We start from the raw sequence: 20,087 nt of genomic DNA, 5'->3' as shown, positions 1-20,087 counted from the left end.
AATTGCTCCTTAGATTAAACAACTCTTTTTTTCACCTTTAGTATGGTAACAGGTTATTAATTAGCAGATTATCAAATATAAGTACAGAAATGAAACATTAGAAATAAGCTCTAATAATTTACTCTCTGAACTGCTAAAAACTAATTTTCCCAGTGATCTTTACATTACATCCAATATGGATTTGGAGTAATAATACTCAAGTCAGTATTTACATGCTTTTGTGGATTTTGCAATAGTAAATTTTAACTGTATTGATCAAGAGTTCGGTTTCTAAGAATCCTTAATCTTAGTTTAGCTTCAGGCAGTAAAGTGAACTTACTATTGGAATATCCTGAATCACTGCCTGGTAAGCTGGAGTTAGAAATTCAATCTCTGCTTCAGCGTGGTTTGTATTCACTACACATTTAATCACATAGACACGAATATCCCGGGAGGACTTCAGGAGAATCTCACAGCAGTAGCAACCAGCATACTGAGGAATGAATTTTATAGGAAGTTCAACTGCATCACTTCCATCTAAAGCCAAACAAACAAAAAACAGTGAAATGTAGCAAAACTTTTCAGAAACTGATTTTACATGCAGGATCTGGAGAGAGTTCCAATAAACTGTAGGAGATTCTCCATTGTAGTACTTACAACAACTGAAAATGAGCAATGTAGTTTTAGGAATATTATAATGAAAGAATGGCCAAGTTTTCATTTAAAAAAAAAAAAAAAAAGGAAAAAAAAAAGAAAAAAAAAGAGGGATTTAAATTTCCAAACAACATTTTCTATTGTCTTTGGTAGGGTACAGAGAGGAGTATTTTAAAAGATCTGTTAAACCTAATAGACAAGTTTATTGTATTTGAATTGTTGCAAATATCAAAAAAAGTAGTTACTATCAAACACTCACACACTTTGGTCAACACTTACCATGAAAGACACTGGAGACAACAGAATTTATTTGGTAGCCCCAATAATAACTGGAATTCTATTAAATTTAGTAGTTAGTATGAGAGCTCCTTGTTAGACATTTCCTATGCACAATTTTGGATTGAACATCTGGGTTTCCAAAAAGGTCTGAAGTGTCCAAATTAAACTAAATCATTGTTCTGCTTTTGGCTGAGTTAATTGTCTTTGTAGAGAGGCTCATACAATGCTGTGTTCTGGAGTTTTAATGTAAAGAATGGTGATAACACACAGGTGTTTTCAGTTGTCCCAGAGCAGCGTTTGTACAGACCAAAGGATTCTTCTGCTTCTCACGCTGCCCTGCCAGCGAGGAGGCTGGTGGTGCCCAAGGAGCTGGGAGGGGACACAGCCAGGACAGCTGACCCAAACTGGCCAGACCAATGTCCCATACCACATAGCACCATGCTCGGCAATAAAAGCTGGGGTAAAGAAGGAGGAAGGGGGTGAGAGGATGACACATGTTCAGAGTGATGGCGTTTGTCTTCCCAAGAAACTGCTACATGTGATGAGCCCTGCTTTCCTGGATGTGGCTGAATATTTATCTGTCTGCTGATGGGAATGATGCTGATAGTGAATGAAGTCCTTGTTTTGCTTTGCTCGAGCATTGGGGCTTTTGCTTTACCTAGTAAACTGCCTTTATCTCAACCCATGAGTTCTCACACTTTTATTTTTCCAATTTTCTCCCCCATCCCTCCTGGGGAGAGTGAGTGAGCAGGTGCATGGTGCTGAGCTGCCTGCTGGGGTTAAACTGCAACAATCATAAAAAGTCCAGTTTGCCCAATCCAGTGCATGTAAGAAAAATTCCCCACAGTAATCCCTAGAGTATGGAAGAAGCAATATAAATGCTGTCTGCATTTGAAAATAGCCAGATCTAAAATGTCTGCTGCAGAGACATCCTCTTCTGCTCTCACTTGTAGAAAGAATCAAAGACTTTCACAGTATCCTGCCCTCTTCACTAGCCCTTTTAGGACACTTTACAAAGGAGAAGGGAAGGCACGTTACAAATGCCATTGACTGGCCACCAAAAGAGTTCCATTCAACCTTCCCAAGAGCCTCTAAGGAACCTGAAAAACTGAAGACTGCAGCTGTAACAACTTCCCTGTAGTTTTATATTTAACAAAGACCATTTCTTTTCAGCACTTTCCAAGATTAGAAACCAATGCCAAAATCCCTCATTGGAAAGATAATGATGAAGGTCAGAGACAATGTAGTGACATGACAGAAACTTACAGATAAAACTCTGTAAACAATTCACTTCTCCCTAAGGGGAAACACCTGGCAAATTCTTGTGGAGTTTCCCTTCTTCTTCCTTTAATGTGGCTTATTTTCTATTGTTATGTATAACTGGACTTTGAAAGTGCAATCAATCTTTATTTGCAGTTCTGCTCATTCTCTTTCATTAAGTGGTGTTCCTCGTGTATTCAGTTCTCACCTCTCTGCAAATGAACAGCAAATTGAAGCTCTCTTGTTGCCTTATGTCATCTGTACTTCACTTTTTTCACAAAAATAACCAAAGTTCAAGAGAGAAATCATATGAATGGCAGTATTAATCTTTCAACATTACTAGGCTATCAAAAAGATGATAAATTGCACCTCAGGTTTAACCCTCTCTGAAATAGATTAGTTTGTTTAGTCTTTTTTAAAGACAAGATTAATAACCTGGTAATTTTTGAATTACTACTTTTTTATTTTCCTTTATTATTGTTATTATTATTATTATTATTACTTTTAATTTTGTCAGCAATCTATTATCCCCATTAGCTATCTTCCACAACAGTGACCAGAGTTTGGCACTTAAGGAACACAACTGTTCATTCTTTAGTTCATGAATACAGTTCTCAATTTTCTCTAAGAATTACTTTAGGATATTGAAACAAAAGACATACTTAAAGTTTTAAGTACACATTTTAAATGCTTGTATTTCAAGATACAGTAGATTGTAAACATGCATTTGAAGAAATACAGTGCAGTGTATTGGAAGCTCCAAAAATATTTCTGGGTGAATTTTACTTTCCTGCACTAAATGGAAATTTCAATTACTAATTTTCAGGGTTTAATTTCACTGAATTGGACCCCTCTTTGTCTTTCAATGAATCGGACTTTCAATCAGAAATGCTTCCTATAGGAGAAAAAACAAACAAAGTCTTCCCTGCATTTTATTTTTATAATATTCAGTTTGGCATCACTTTTATTGAAATATTTTTTCCTATGTATAAAAAATCACACCGAATAATAAGTTACTTGATTAATTAAAACACTTATAATCAATGAAAAGGAAAGTAAGTGAATTTGTCATGTTTATTTTATATGATATATTACGATATAAGATATGTTTTCTGGAGTGAGAAAGAATCTCCAAATCAAAATGATTACAGAAACCACTTCCTTGTGAATTACACATGAAGGTTGGTTGTTTTTTTTTTTTCCGCATTTTTTTTCATGCAAATTTTAAATGCCATAAACTAAATTGGGCTTAAAAATCTCATTTTAGCATGTTTTCTTCTTACCCAGTCCTGTAAAATATGCAGCAAAGATTAGATTAGGAGTTAGTTAAAGATGAAAATAATCCATAGGGTCACAACTGACCTTACAATTTCTGGGACAAAAGCAGTAACAGTAAGCAACGGCCAGCAGCCCTTGCATTATTTCCATGTAACAGGAAGCAGAGCCTGCATCCATGGAAATGAATGAGACTGCAAGCATTTCTCTGACAGTGAAAAATCAGGCAGAACAATACCGGTTGCTGGTACATTCTCCCTCTCTAGACAGGATATTCATTGTTTGGTGGGGACTGATTTCACATGAAACAGGCAAACAGCTCTTGGACCATGGGCCCTAGGTTCTCCTTCTCGGATGAGCATCCTAATCACTTTGCTACAGTCGTGGTTGCCTTTATTACTGATCTGAGCTCCAATCATTCATAGGAGCTCCAATCATTCGTAGGTTCTCTCAGTTCAGCTGGCTAAGCAAAGAACTCTTCCCATGGCAGTTTGTTGTCTGATAATGAGGAAATGCTTTGGGTAGAGGAGGAACAACAATTTGAACATTCTTGTGCTGAGAAGTGCAAGCAAGTTTCATCACCCAATATCTTGGTCAAACATGCTACATACTAAGGACATTTAAAAGCAGGAAATAAAACCCTTTATGAGAAGTTTCATTTTACAGATTTGTGTTAGATAAATGCCTACAGGAAACATTTACTTGATTCTTAATCTGAATTGGGTTTAGAAGTTAAACAGCTGTCAAAACAAGGGCACTTGCAAAAGTAAAACTTTTGGTGTAATATGACCATACATTCTTGGAAAACTAATTTACAGCACGTAGGTGTTGGTCTTGTTCTCTAGCAAATGGCTAGCATCGTATGCCATCTATTTGGTACAAAAGACAATCTGATCACTATCTGGAATCAATAAAGCCCATGCCTTTTGGTTCTTAAAACTCCTACAACTCTTCATTTTAGGTCTGCCTGACTTGAATTCAAAGTTAATATTCTAAATGTGTTAGCCAATGAACAGTACCTTTAAAATAAAATAAAATAAATAAAATAAAATAAAATAAAATAAAATAAAATAAAATAAAATAAAATAAAATAAAATAAAATAAAATAAAAATCTCACTTCTTGTTGACATCAGAATGAAATGAAAAACATATGCTGGATTTTAGTAAAAAATAGTACATTGTAGATTCATTGCTATTTAGGCCTATTATAATTAGTGTGAGGAGGGTAAGGGCTAGAATAGAAATGCTATTCTTTCATATCACAATCTGTTGGCATAATTTCCAATGGTAGGAAACTACATGTCTTCAGCAGTTAGTCAGCTATATGCACGTTCTATTAGCTTTTATTCAGTAATGATGGTAATATCTATTCAGAAAGTCAAAGCTCAATCTCACAGTGAACTTAGCCTCTGACACCGCACATGTCACACGTAATTGGCTACATTAAACTGAAGACCGAATTTGCAGACACAGACTCCTGTAAGGTTAAATAAGCAACCATGCTGAAGAGCCCAGAACTCTTCTGATTTCTGTTTGTGTATCAGGTCTTCAAATGAACTTATCTGAATTAGAACCTCACTCTACACAGTAGTCTTGAAAAAGCAACCTTTCTTTTACATCCCTTAATGAGTGCTGATATGTTTTGAAATTTTTGCTATCACTGTGCACATTCATTTGCTGATTATTTTTTTAGCTCTATCTGAATACAACAGAAGAATTTCTAAGAAGCCCACTAACTGATTATTGATTCTCTTCTCCACTTAAATACAGTACATCCTTACACATCTAAGCAAAAAGTTAAATACATTAAATCAACCGGAAAAAGGAAGATTATGCTGGAAAAAGAAATGGACTGGAAGCAGTTTTTTCTTAATTGGTTTAAAAATGCAAATGGCAGTGATATTTTTCAGTCTTGTCACAAATACTCAGCAGCCTTGCACACGTATCAAATTCAGAAACTGGTGCATGGCACTACAATAAAGTAGAATGAATAGTTTCTTGATTTTCTTTGTTTGTTTTTGCTTAATTTGTTGTCGTTGATTACTTTTTAATAAACATGGCCCCTCAGTATTCCTAAAGAATAGTTGTAAAAGCTTTAGAGATAAGCAGGCTACACAGTAACTTTGCCAAGGGGCAACTGAAATGCTGCCAAATAAAAAGTTTACTTAATATAACTTAAAAATGATAGTGAAACTAAGGTGTTCTTAAGTCACCTGATACACAGTCCCTCCTGAATAGGGTTAGCCAAGTTATAAAGTATTACATTTGGAAAAATATGCTAGAATAAAATTTTTAAGTCTCTGTATATTACATCACAAGAACAGAGATAAGATCTGTCAAAAATAGATGCCTAAAATTTAAATATATCAAAATGTAATATATGACTAGAAGAAGGAAGTGGCTGAGACAGGATCTTTAAAAAGTAAGCAACACAAGGAAAGAGAAGAAGGAGAAGGAGATTAAGCAAAATTTCTTACAAGCAGAGAAGGTTGCTCACAACTAATAAAAAGAAGTGTACTGAATGCATAAGCAAGTATTACACAGGGAGACTCAGAGAGAACTTTTTATATCATTTACTACAAAAGAACAAGTTAATGCAAAATTAGTAATGAAGGCTTATTGCTGAATACAAGAAGTGCTGGCTAGAGATTTCTATAGTACATGGTAATACACATTCCTTTTTTTTTTTGTCTGCAATCTAGAATTTTTTAAGGAAAGATGTTGTTTCCTTTAAAAAAATCTACAAAGTATGACTGCATGGTAGGAAATCTCTAGACAACACAGAAAAAAAATAGATTATAAATATATGTGTGTGCATTATTAAGAGCATTTTAGTGACTCTGGCAACTCTAAATTAAAAGTAATGAAATTATATTAAAAATCTATAACACTTATATCTTTAAAAAACACAGCAAAGTTTTCTAATTATTAAATCAGTTTACCCTAATGGTTCACAGAATATATGAAGGCAGATGGATACTTATCAGGTTACAACTTTTGAGAGCCATAAAAACTCTCCCTTTATTCAAAGTTTCTTGTGATTTCAGCTTTAGAAGGTGGTCAGGGAACGCCACTGGGACAGCACAGCAGTCCTTCCAGTCACAGCATGGAACAAGTCCAAATATGCACATAATTAAAATGAAAAGAGTCCAAAGTCTTCTCTCAGGACTGGTGATGATGAGAAACAGGAACTGACAACACAAGATCTATTACTGCCTTTAGAGAAGCAGTACCTTCTGTGCCTCACAAATGGAATTGTGTCAAGATCACAAAGACAAAGAAGATAAGCCTTAACGCTGACAATCATGTAAGTGGTTGTCAGCGTTCACTGATGAAAACCTAAATCACATATGAGCATCCTCAGCCCTACAGATTTCATTTGCCAAGTGAGCTTGAAGCCTTCTCTTTCTATCCACAAATTCTTCATTTAGGCAGACCCCAGGTTTCCGTGAATCTTCTGAAGGACAATACTAAATTCTGAACAGAGAACAAGGTAGAGGAAGCTCTGATACGTTTTCTGAGGATTAACAACTTTCTTCACCACAGCATTAAGCCTATTCACACTCCAGCATACATGAAAGGCCTTCAAAAAGTTTTTCACAAATCAAAACAAAACAAAAACAACAAAAAGCACTAGCAAAAGCAGGTATTCTTCACTGAATTAGCTATTGCAGGTATTAAACACAAATGAAAATCATCCAGTCTAATATTTAATTTCTTCTCACTTCTGCAAGACTAAAACATCTTTCTACTAATATATACACATACTCAATAAATGTAGCTGCTGTGAAACTTGTAAGGATAAAGACCTATATCATCATTTTTCAGAGACACATTTTGAAATAGAATATATATTTTTTTTTAATTCTTTGTATAGAGAAAGAAAGGAATGTTACTCTTTACACTTTTAATCCCATTTCTGGGTCACTATCCTCCATGATTAAGACTACCAAATGTAATTAAATTTTTATTACTATACTGCCAGTTAAATCATAGAACTGAACTCTGAAGGTCTTAACATGATAAGGAGTTAGAATAAAACCTCAGAATATAAAACAGTAAAATGAAAATATAAAAAAGTTGTGTTTTGGCCAGTAACTATGTAATTTTGCTTAAAAAGATTAAGAGTTTATGCTTTATAAAACAAAACAAAACAACAACAACAAATAAGATACTGGAAAAGTTATGTAGCATGTGGACCACGGAACGCTAGGATGAAATAACAGAATTACTGATAACACTTTATTGAAGAATAGATTTAAGGCCTCAGGAAATTGCTTTAGTGAAAAGAAAAAAAAAAAGAGAGAGAGAGACTGTTCTGATTAAAACCAATGCTGAGAAAATATATGAGACATCATTTAAAAGTCATAGAAAGAAGACTGTTAGTTGTTCTGCACTTTACTTATTGGTCAGTATGGCAATGAGAACATATTATATTTCTAACTACAATTATAGGTCACGTAAGAAAAATACTGAGATTGGATCTGCATTGTAAACTTGGTTATTCATGCATAACTTTTTCATAAATTAACACAGTTTAGAGGTATGCCTTTTTGCTGCTTCTGATGTAGATTTTGGGGTAGAATGTAAAACCGTGACCCTCTTTGTTAACGAATGGGATTTTAGGTATTATTCTAAGGTCTGGGTTTTTTGTTTTGTTTTGTTTTGTTTGTTTTTTTAAATTGCCAGTAAATATCAAAATATCAGTCTAAAATTCAATAGTCATGCCAATATGGGTACTTACTGCACTCCTTTAAATAATAAATAACATTCTTTTCAAGAAGAATGTAATTATATTGTGCATTCTATGTACTGTTCATAATTACTGGTAGAAATGAAGTTTACATCCCATTATGCAATTAATAATAACAACAGCAAAAACCCCTATTCTCACATAAAGGCCTAAAATATGAAAAAATAACTTCCCTGTTCCAACATCAACATCAGGCATGACACATGCAAATAACTAGTCATAACACAACTGTATCTTGCTATTTCCACATTTAGCCTTGCTCACAGTGTAATAAATAGAAAACACAAAGGGATTATGGGGAAAAAGTAGGCCAAGAGTACCTTAAACCACTTGGTTACATAAAAGTCTGTTCTATAACAAAGGGGGTCTGTGTAGTAAGGCAGCCACTTAATTAAACCTGTTGGTTATGTTGCTGAAAAGCTTATCACACCAACCCTTTAATGAAATCAGAGAAAATTAAGAAAGTTGAAAGTTGAAGCTTTTTTTCTTTTTCCTTTTTTTTTTTTGTTGGGGGGGGGCAGGTAGGGGGACGGAAACAGTAGAAAAGACAGGTTTGATAAGAACTATAATAGCTTGCAATAATAGCTTGTATTCCTTATTATAGCTGCATAATAGTGAATGAAACTTTTACCATACCTTACAGTCTAATAGACAGTCTTACAGGCCTTTTGTTTTGTACTGGCTGGTGTTCCCTGTGTTCATAGCTTTAGCCATCGCACAATTTTTCACTTCTCACTTAAAGGAAGGTCACTTCCTTCCTTTATCACCAGCCACAAAAGTAATGACTTTCTGACTAATAAGGGATTACGGCATGGGATGGGAGAAAGGAAAACAAAGGGACAGAAACCATTAGCTACAACCTAGAACTAGTTGTAACTTGTACTGTTTTTCCTCTGGAAATACGCACATAATGAGACAGATGAAGCAAGAGTCAAAACATTTCTGCGCATGATATATCCATGGAAACCACCAATTTGTCTGTTTGGTGAAACATGGAGGTACGTTGGGACTCTACTTCTCTGTTGTTTAAAATCTGGAGACATTATCTGAATTCCACTTGACATTTTAGCCTTCTCATTCTTTACTAATATACAGTGCTATGAAAAAAGCAACTTATTTCAAGGTTAAATATGCCTTACATGAGTTTTTACATCCTCAAACTCATTATCTTTTGGCTTATAAAGAAAAACATTTTTATTTTCAGTTACTTTTTACCTGAGCTATATACTGGGATTAAACTACTTCCTAGGCTACTTCTGATGACCTGAAGTTACTAAAGCCCTTAGAATGATGTTCAAAGGCAATGGTGATAAATCTCTGTGGTATGTAGTCTTCTTACATACCAAAATTTTTACCTAGCAAAGAACAAAACTTACATTCTGTGTACCTTTAAGAGGAGATTTAAGAGGACGGGTACTCAAGGTGCAATTGAAAGAACTCTGAGTCTTTCCAAAAACAGTCTCTAATATGTTTTAGCATGCAGTCTGTTCCCAACACATACTTCCATATGCTTGATTGCACCAAAATACATAGGTTATGTAGCTATTCCAACTAAATACTTTTTCACAAAATCTGCCATTACTAACTTGATGAAGTTGATATATAAAAAATTATATAATTATATAATTTTCCAAATTGGTAATGGAAAGTGGTTAAAATTGTCCAGCAAGAACTAATTCCTGAGGGCTCACTTTCTGATGGTTCTCCAGCAATGAATCGATAAAAATAATAAAAAATCCTCCAGTTTTTCAATCTGCTTAGCTTATTATTTTTGTTCCAGACAAGTATATTGTTTTGGTTTTGGTCAAGATGTCATACTGGAAGCAAGATAAACATATCGTATTCTTCCTTGCATCTTAAATCTGTAATATTGTCAAATATTTAATAAGCTTATTTAAGAAGATCTATTTTACAATAAAATATGTTCAGTGGCATTGACTTTTACCTTTTAATTCCTTGTTAACAGAGTTCTTAAAATGTTTGCCAGAAATTTATACTGCTCCCACATTCTAAGTGTGTGTGGGGGGAGAGAGAGAGAGAGAGAGATTGCATTCTCTGCAGCTCTTTTGGATTTTTTTTTTTATATACTTTCCTTTGATGGATAAAGAATCAGCACAAATTAAGAGAAAAGTAACCACTTCCTTACTGTAATGTATTATTTCACTATATTTTAGTAATTTATATTTTATTTTTTTCAGATATGTTCATCCAAATTTAAAAAAAATGCAAAAATAATTTGAGAATCTGCTAAGTAATAGTGTCCTGACACCTGGACAGTTATCAACCTTTGTTCTGAGATTATGATGGAAGCACAGTATCATGTCATTATTAGATTTATCTGTGCAGATTTTACTCTTTTTCTTGGATGATTTTCCCCATTTCTACAGTACAATCCAAAGAATACCCTACACCACTCAACAAAGCCTTTACAATTTTTTAATTTCACCTCTACATCAATTATTACAAACACAGGCAATTATTTTTTAAAAACTGACAACAAAATAGTTTTAACTAGGATTTAAACACCCTGTCACTCAAGAAATATTTTAGCCTCCAACTTGTGATACGTCTGTTCTACAGCTTCTACTGACCACTAGTCTACTCGCTTTTAATACTGCATTTTCACCTTTCTGAAAATGTGCCTGAGAGACCTTAAAATTTTTTACAGCACAGATACTATAATCTAAATAGAACAATTCTGTACCAATTTCTGACTTGTCAGAAAGTCCTTATTTTTCCTCCAGAAAAGAAACCAAAAATGCATGGGGTGCAACAAGTATAAAAACATAGGCTGTGAAAGCACATAATTGATTCCAAGTGCCACTGAGAAGTACAGGGACTTACAGAAGGAGTCTACTTATCAAGACTTATAAGCAATAAAAAGAATCTATGGATTTTTCACATTAATAGACTAACTATATTTCAAGCCTTTACTAAATTTACTGAGGAAATTACTACTTAATTTGAACCAGCAAAGCCAAAAATTATTTGTGTTGTTATCGGATAATTCTGGGACAACACATTAACTGTGATATAAATGTGTGCAGATCAGGTAAATATAAACATAAATTTTGGTCTAGTTCTTTTATGCAATACAACCTAGAATGCTATATAGGTTTACATAAATCATTTTAAAAGCTAGTTAAAGAGGGATCAAAATGTGAGCCAAGTAAATAAGAAAACATTTAAGATTTCAGTATAGGATTTGAGAGAAAGTCCATTTTCTATATGTGCTTAGGAAATCTTAGGAGAACAGTTTCTCTGGGAGAACAAATCAAATCCATTATATTTATGAGTATTCTTACCTATTTTCTCCGGTGAAACATCTTTTACTGACGGAACTTTCAAATTAACTCTGCTAGATGCCAACACTGGAATAGAGAGTTTCTCAGGAACGTCAAAGAATTCTTGCATGCTCACTTGTACGCTGTAATCCACATACTTCAACTCTGGTGGGAATTTATGAGGTTTTAGGAGTTCGCATCTCTGCAAGTGAAGGAATAATGTATACATATGAACAATCATCTCATAATAATGTCAGGGTAAGAAATATAAAGATACAGGCTTAAATGCAGAATTCCATAACTTGTAAAGTAGTAATTAGTCCAGTTTTATAGAAATGGTTGAGAGATGCTCCTAAATAAAGACTGTTCTGTACAATTTTCTAGATATCATGTACCTGAAGAATTAATTTTAAAATAATGTTTTGAGATTTACAGTAAAAACACCTCCTACTCAGAAACCACTCTACCTCCCTTTAAAGATACTCAGAGAAGAAAAAAAAAAAAGAGAAAATATTATAATAAAAATGTATTTTGTTTCAGATGTAGACAGGTGTTTCTTTAATCCATAAAATTTCTGATTAATGAAAAATATGAAAAAAGAAAAAATATTTTGACATTCTGCATGAAAGTACTGTATAGTTAACTGTGCTAACTTTAATATTCAAATGTTGACAATATTTTTGAGAAATCAAAGCATTTAGAATTAATTTTATGGACAAACAAGCCCCTCCTTTTGGTAAAAGGCATTGCTAATTCACAGCATGAAACATCTTAGTAAAATTTTAGCACAATACATAAAGGCAAGATCAAAAGAGGCATCTAAATCTCATAATGAAAACTAAATTAGACACCTGAAGGAAATCATTACTGAAAGAATTCAATGATTTAACAAGCGACTTGCTCACAATTTCAATTTTTGATCCAATAACACAGTATATTTGCAATGCTCAAGATAAATGATAAGTTCAACAAATTTAGTAACTGTAGTAACTCTAATCATCAAAGACAATCAAAATAGATCTCTCTTTCTTGCAGCAAGGTGTAAAAGCACTGTACAAAAATAGCCAGTATTTTCAACCACGCATACAGGTCATGTAAAAACACACAGTATACATTCCTGAAGATGTATATCCAGTCTAACTTCAAAATACAGCTGGCATTTATTACTGTTTTCAATGGGATTTAAGTGAACATGAGTAAAATTTACAGTTTAATAAAAACTTTGGACAGGGTCTTTTTTGGAATGGTGGAGGGGATATTTAGACAATGAACATAAAAGAATACTTCGACTCCGAATTAAGTTGCAGAGCAGAAGCCACCCTCAAAAAAGAAGTTTCTTCAATAAATGCCACCAGAATTTCTATACTCTCACTTTTATACAGATAGCAAGACAGAATTCATAACAAAAAGAATGATAAGAACACTTTTTAGAAATTTATCTGCATAGTGGATTTCCATACTGAGAAATATTTTTTAATGAAGTTTTTTTTCTACGGCAGCATATAGCAGAACTACTTTATTTTATTTCTCATGAGCAATTAAAAGATTTTCTGTAAATGAAACAAAACATCCTTTTGCATATTATTTTCACTTCTCACATAATTATTTATTCAGTAGTACCCATCATGACACATTTCATAACTAATTGTTCTCCACTGTTCTTCAGTACAAGTAATTTTATCACTTGTGTTAGATCTTAGCATACCTAGTCATAAGGAGACTATTACCATTACATTCCATCTCAATTAAATACACAGCTTCGGAGCAGTCAAGTCTTTCATCAAGTCTTTGTTAACTGGCTGTGATATTAAAGGACTTTGGTTAAGAAAAGTTTACAAAATGTCACCACAGGAGTGTAGTAGGTATAATCCAAAACAAAAATATTTGAGTCTAGATTACATGGCTACCATTCTTGTCCCATGACAAACATATTAACATTAACTAATTTGATTTGTATTACTTTTTAAACTTATCTGTAAACAAAAAGGCATAAATTTAACAATCTCAAGACTCTAGGGAAAATTCTCTCCCCTTAGCACTGGGAATCATGCAGCACTGGGAACCATACTCGCGAAGGAGTCCAGATGAAAAACTGGAATAACATAAAACTTCCTAGCCAACTGCCCGAGGCCAGGCAGCATCAGGTTCACATGGGAAATCAAATAAAAAAAAAAATAAAAAAAAAAAAAACAGTTTGACCATAATCCACAGATGTCTATATTTGAATTCTATATGAGAAAAAAAAAAAAGCTTGGTTATTTGGGAATATTGCTATTATAAATTCATTCACAAATACTATTTGAATGTTTACTGGACTATCTAGGGATTTGTTTCTAGATGCTGAATTCTTGGGAAAATACCCCTAGGTTGGAATTATGTATAGATAGGGAGATATAGCTTATAAGGAAGATCCAGTGTTTTCCAAAAGTATGGTGTATTGATTGCAAAACAAGAAAAAAGTCTTCCTTGCTCCTCAATTTATTTCTGATATGTCTGTTCTTATACAAAATAATTAAAAAAATAAAAAATAAAAATTCTGTTTGAGAATTTTCATTCCTTATGAAAATGAGCATAAGGACACTAATACAGACATCAATACATAGAATATGAAAGATTCTTTAATCAATATGTATTTTTCAGAAGCTAACTGAAATAAACCATCAATGTTCTTTTTAAATGCAGCTAACATTTCTTAAAGGATGACTTTTTAATAGCATGAGTGAGGAAGCAACTTCAGAATGAACATTCAAATTGTGTCTGAGGGGAATGAGGATTAACAACTGTCAGATTGCAGAATATGTTAAAAAAAAAAAAAAAAACCTTCATTAGACTATTTCCTGAAACTTTAAAGTTTCATTCTTACAAACAAGAACAGCTAAATAATTCTAGGACCAGATTTCTGTGATTCTCACCTCTATTCTGGACAGCCCTAGCAATGCAGTTGCAACTCGGATGCTACTGCTATCCAGAGTCTCTGTGATCTTTCTTCTTTCATATTCAATATTTGACATTTGCTGTTGTGCAGCAATAGCCAGAGCCCTTTCTCTTGATTCATTGATCAATGGAATCCTGAGATTTTCTTCAAGAGTCTGCTCAAGACTGCATTTCAAATATAAAACCGGCTCTGCTGCACTTGGACCTGTTTACATAATAAATAAATAAATAAACAAACAACAACAATAACAAAAACAATATTTGTCAACTGCTACTGTAACTTCATAGAGTACTTAAAATCCTTAACCCTCAAAGAAAAACCTGAATACAAAATTCCTTTGACATTTAGTTACATGCTACTTCTCGAGTAAATGCTATTTACTTCCATAAAAAAAATATTTATTTTTAATCATAGCAAGGAAATAAGAATTGATACAAACTGAAATCCAAATAGAAGTTGCTTTTCATGGTTAATCAAAAATCCCAGACTTCAGTGTTACTACTACTGCAATGGCAATAAAATTTAAAAAAATCTTTCTGTTTCCTATACAACACAACCAGTCTTTTATTCCACTAGATGATGTTGCGTTGCTCCTAAAAGGAGTCACCATCAATATAATCCTGATCAGAGATGGCAAAACTCAAAGTTTTTCTAAGTAGACTGTTCTGAAATCCATAGTTCTCACTAAAGCTCTCTGAAATAAATACCAACAAATGTTTCCTTATCTCTCCTGTGCATACACTTAACTTACTTCAAATTTTCACATTCATATTTAGAAATATCAGTAAAAAAAAAAAAAAAATCTTGGAAAGGAAAACTGTGGGTGAGAGCTTTTACGCACGCACTAGTACCAAAGGATCTTAGAAAAACAATGTTCCATCTTATTTGGCAAAATGCATGCCAAGAGCAGCATATTTTTACCCTTCACAGAAAAGGAATGGAGACAGATAAGAGAGCTTACATTAATAAATGAGAAATGGTGTGTAGATTTCTGATAATTCATGCAAGTGCCTTAAATCAAAATAATCTTATACTGCTCTGGTTAGCTTTGGACGCATAGCACAGAAAGTTTCATAACTGATGTACATCTCTGTATTTTTTTCAGTGAATACTTTTTACTTAGTTGAGCTGGTCCACAAAATCAAACACGCTCAGCAGTGGCTTTCTTCAGATCTCTGCCCAATCTGGCTTGAAATGGCTGAGATAACACAGCTCCCAGGATATGAAGATCCCATGAACATGATTCTGAGCAGACTAATCCAAAGATTAAAGGTAAAGGTAAAACCTTATAATAGGCAGGAAGTTCCAGGAAAAGTCTAGAATAGCTAAAATGCTATAATACAAAATATCACTAGAGGTGCATTGAGAGCAGTGGCTTAGAAATTGTTTCATGTTTTCCTAAATGCCTCATTTTGACCTAGACATGTTAATTCTTTTTTGATCTTTGTAGCATATTAAAAACCGTCCTGCCTGAGAACATCCTGGGGGAAAAAAAAAAATCAAACATATTAAAACTTGCCCGTCCCTCTCAATCCCCTTTTCCCCCTTTCTGCCAAATAACTCATACCTCCAGACTCAGTCATGGAGAAGTATGTCTGAACCACTATCAGTGAAACAGGCTATATACCTAATAATTATTTTCAGATTAGTTGGTGTCTGAATCTACATTTAGTAACAAGCAGATAGAAAGACAGTTAATTAACTTCCTACTGAACACTGAATTCTTAAATTTAGTCTCAGAACATACGGTATATGTATTTCGAATAATAGCCACACCGGTTCTGAAATAGGACTGACAGCAGTTTATCATTGGTTGTTTGAAGACAAAAGTATCGAATTATCTTTCAAATCACAAGACTTAATACAATATTCATGTGTTCTAAAAGTAGAAAAACTCTAGGTAAATTGACTTGTCCTGGTTTATCTGGCTACAGACTACATTTGAAATAGAAGAGAAAATATGAAAAAATATTGATATAGACTGTTAAAAACAACTTCACATACAAGTCCAATCAGATAACTAATAACCAGATCACTGCTGCTCTGAAGAGAATGGACTGGACAACATTAAAAGAAATATCTCATACTTACATTGTAATACCTTTCTTACACTTCACAACCAACAACTGCTTATACCAGATACATATAATGAATCTTAACAGAAAAGAATATTTGCAAAGAATGATTTGCTTTATTTTGCTGCCCTCACTTCAGTTTACTTTACCTTCCAATGTGCTGCTAATATGCAAAACATTTGGACTATCCATTGGAAGCAGTCCTGAAGGTAAAGGTATATCACCTGTTCCTTCTACCAGGTATACAAATTCTCCAATCTGAAAAACAGAAACATACACATACACATAATTCTTAAAGGAACTCCTGGAGAAAAAAAAATGGCAGAATATTAAAACTGAAAACAAAGATAACCTAGTAACACCGAAGGCCTGGCTTGCAAAATAATTTATATATCCAGGAGAACCATTATTTTAGAATTATGTTTAAATAGAAAAAAATATATATAATTTCAAACCCTGCTATGATATCCAAATGGTTTTAATTAAGAATATTAAATCTGAAAAGTCAAGAAATTTCAAGTTGAATCCTTTCCAACTCCTCATATAATTTAATGGAATGAGAATACCCTGAGTCACAAATATGGTGATAAATTGAATTCTAATTATGTACTATAGCTGCATATATTGAAACATATATACCAGTTGATTTCAATGTTTTTCACTTTGTAGGAAATGGTTACTGTAATTTTGAGCAAGTAACATTTCTATTTCATCAAAAATAATTAAATCCCTATAGAAGCTTGAAAATAAGCATAAATATGACCCAGAACAAAGGAAGACAATAATTTGCCATAGAGGAAAGTATAAATTAATGATCAGAGAAATAATACTTGAATAATAGAAAGAAAAAGGGGGGGGGGGGGGGCAAATAAAAACAAAGTATTAAAAACAAATCACTAAAAGTACTCTAAACTATGAAGACTACAAAGAGAACATCCCAAAACTAAACGTAATTAAATTAGGTACATATATACATACACCAGGAGATTTAATAGACATAATACTATTGCTTTGTTAACTTCTTGCAGTTTACTGCAAACTTTTGTACAACTTTAGTTTCTACTGATTGCAAGGCAGAGGATCAAATGTTGCTGTGACTAGACACATAATTTACCACAGACAGTCAACTCATATTTCCATAAACTATATTCTGTAAAATCACGCCTTAAAACTGCGTTTCTGACATATATTCTTCATTCCAGATATGAGGGAAGTTATTTATTTATATCTGTTAGTTCATCTCTCAGCCAATGCAATTTTTTCACTCTAATATTGGTCAATAACAGAAGATATACCTGCTTTTTATTTTATTCAAAGCATCATCAAATATTTATGCTAAAGCCAAAAACATTGCAGTTATGTTTCTAGCACAGCAGAAGGAAAACTACTGAACTTTGATGGCATTTTCTCCCCTTCCTTGGTTCAAGAATTCAGACAAATCTTCCTTGAGAAGGATTAAAGAAACCTACAGGAAAATAGGTTTCCCACATCCAAACTAATAGCAACTCCTGGGAACCAATTTAAACAGAAATTATTCCTGTTTGACACAGTGTTTTGACTCCATAAGGACCACTAACAAGCTCACAAGCTTGCAGCACGTACAACTAATTTCATGAAGGTATTGGTTGCTAGGTTGCCATTCTACTATCAATTACTTTTTTTGTCATCACTGACATCAACATACTCGTACGTAGGAACAAACTTCCCCATTTCCCTTCTTCCTTTGAAGAAATCTTGCTTTTTGATCTCCATAAAATGCAAATCCTGTTTTCTTCCTGCTGAGGTTTTCTCAGCAGAATGGGTATCATGTATTTTGCAAATTTAGCTGGGAACCCCATGGTTTTCATGATTTATATTTCCAGTTTTCATGAGCTGCAAAGGCTAGCGTAAACGTTTTCTAGGGCTTAATGTTTAAAAAAAAAATCAATAAAATATCTGTTGAATAAGCTATTTATCTAATTCTGTTGCTAGATAATATTGCAAAAGCATGGATAGCTACTAGGAATTTGCAGTTTCCATGAAAGTCAGTAATTAAGAAAAACAGAGAGTAAAGTATTCTTTAAACAAACCATTTAATTTCATATTAGACATTTACCTGTGAAAATCTGGAGTGACAATTTTAAACTATGACTTCGTAAATGACTATCATTGAAATCAAAGGTCATTCATATTTAGATTATCTCCCAGAAACAAAAATCGAGAGAAAAAACAACCCACATATATTACCCAATATACAATTCCTTCTCTGAAAAGACATATGCTGAAAATTTAAATAATATCAATTTTGATTTTTCTTAAAAACAAAGAAGTATGGAAACAAAACTTTGAGAAATGTTAAACAACTTGTTCTGTCATTTCAAACACTAGAAAAGTTAACATACAGATTCTTAAAAAAAAAAAAAACATACTTAGGTAGACCAACTATCTTGAAACAATATAGCTTCTTGCTTTTATTACAGGTATATAGTTGATGCAGTGATACATAGGATTCCTAGTCAGATTCAAATCTATCTAGTGTTTGGATCTCAACATCGTCGTTTATTGTAATGAAGCTACATTTTGACTCTGACTGCTGTTTTTGTCCATTTGTCTCCATGATTAGGAAAGGTATGTAGAAAGAAATGCTAAATTAAATGATTTATTAGATTATAAACAGCAAAAGCCCGTATTTGAACAATACAAGCTCCATCATTATACGAAACCATTTGATCATCATACAGCTTGGTCATACAGCTACAATTGTTCGTCAATGAGAAAACGGTGCAATAGCGATATTGCAGCCATATACACAATACTTAAAGCCAATTTCTACCTGTCATCACTGTACAAGTCATGATAGCTATTTTGCAGTTTCATCTTTCCCTAGGAGGTTCCACATTTTACTATATATGATACAATTATGTGGATAGGACTTGCCTTTTCCTAGCCCAAGGTTGTACGTATCAAACTTATTACACATTCAGCAGCCTATAAATGCACCCCACCTAACCAGTTAAGCTTAAAGGAACAGGTCTTCCAGGAATAGTTACCATACAGGACATGAGTGTCTCCTCAGAGGCATTAATGCTTTCTGCTATGACAAGTGACTAGAAGCCAGGTGTCAAATTTTAGATGTTTCTACATCACCACTGGGGATAACCCTCAATGGTTTCTAGAGGCTGTCAGAAACATTAACTGTCAATAGCTCTGATCACATCTCTTTCTGATTTGCTTTCCTCTCATTAGCATGTCTCCATTTCCCCTCTCTTCATTAAACAGCTTAGTTGTTAAAATTCCTAATGTAGCATGAGACACCTATTTTCTGTTAGGGCATACACTTCTGCTCCTAACAAGAAAACAAACAGCAAGAATGCCAACAGCAGAGATTATAAAATCATAGCATGTAGAAAATGATCCTTCTTAGATCTGCTCCCAGAAAACTGTAGGTTAGGGTAGAGACTGCATCCAGATCATTATATTGAATTAAAACTGGTGGACCCAGCCTCCGTGTTCTCCACTAGTTCTTTTGAACTAGTTAACATTTAGAGCAACCAGTGTCCTGTGACAGTTGACTTACATAAATTAATAATTGTATATAAAAAAGTACTTCATT

At 33.5% G+C, this 20,087-nt stretch overlaps 1 protein-coding gene across 10 annotated transcripts in view; it reads right to left on the bottom strand.

Annotated features, from left to right (window-relative positions):
- CFAP47 (cilia and flagella associated protein 47) overlaps positions 1 to 20,087 on the bottom strand; it is a 302,084-nt gene that overhangs the window by 164,445 nt on the left and 117,552 nt on the right. For all 10 annotated transcript variants that reach the window (XR_014579256.1, XM_083823100.1, XM_083823104.1 and 7 more), the window contains 4 exons: positions 16,645 to 16,753; positions 14,398 to 14,624; positions 11,507 to 11,687; positions 320 to 516 (listed from right to left, as the gene is read on the bottom strand). Coding sequence is in view for 9 of the 10 variants with exons in the window: in XM_083823100.1 (XP_083679226.1) it covers positions 320 to 516; positions 11,507 to 11,687; positions 14,398 to 14,624; positions 16,645 to 16,753 (714 nt within the window). In the remaining variant the exon portion in view is untranslated. The remainder of the gene's footprint in view (positions 1 to 319; positions 517 to 11,506; positions 11,688 to 14,397; positions 14,625 to 16,644; positions 16,754 to 20,087) is intronic.

This window comes from Anser anser (assembly GCF_964211835.1).
Source record: "Anser anser genome assembly, chromosome: 1".
Lineage (NCBI taxonomy): Eukaryota > Metazoa > Chordata > Aves > Anseriformes > Anatidae > Anser > Anser anser.
The sequence above is the reverse complement of the archived record's forward strand: the minus strand, read 5'-3'. Positions and strand labels throughout refer to the sequence as shown.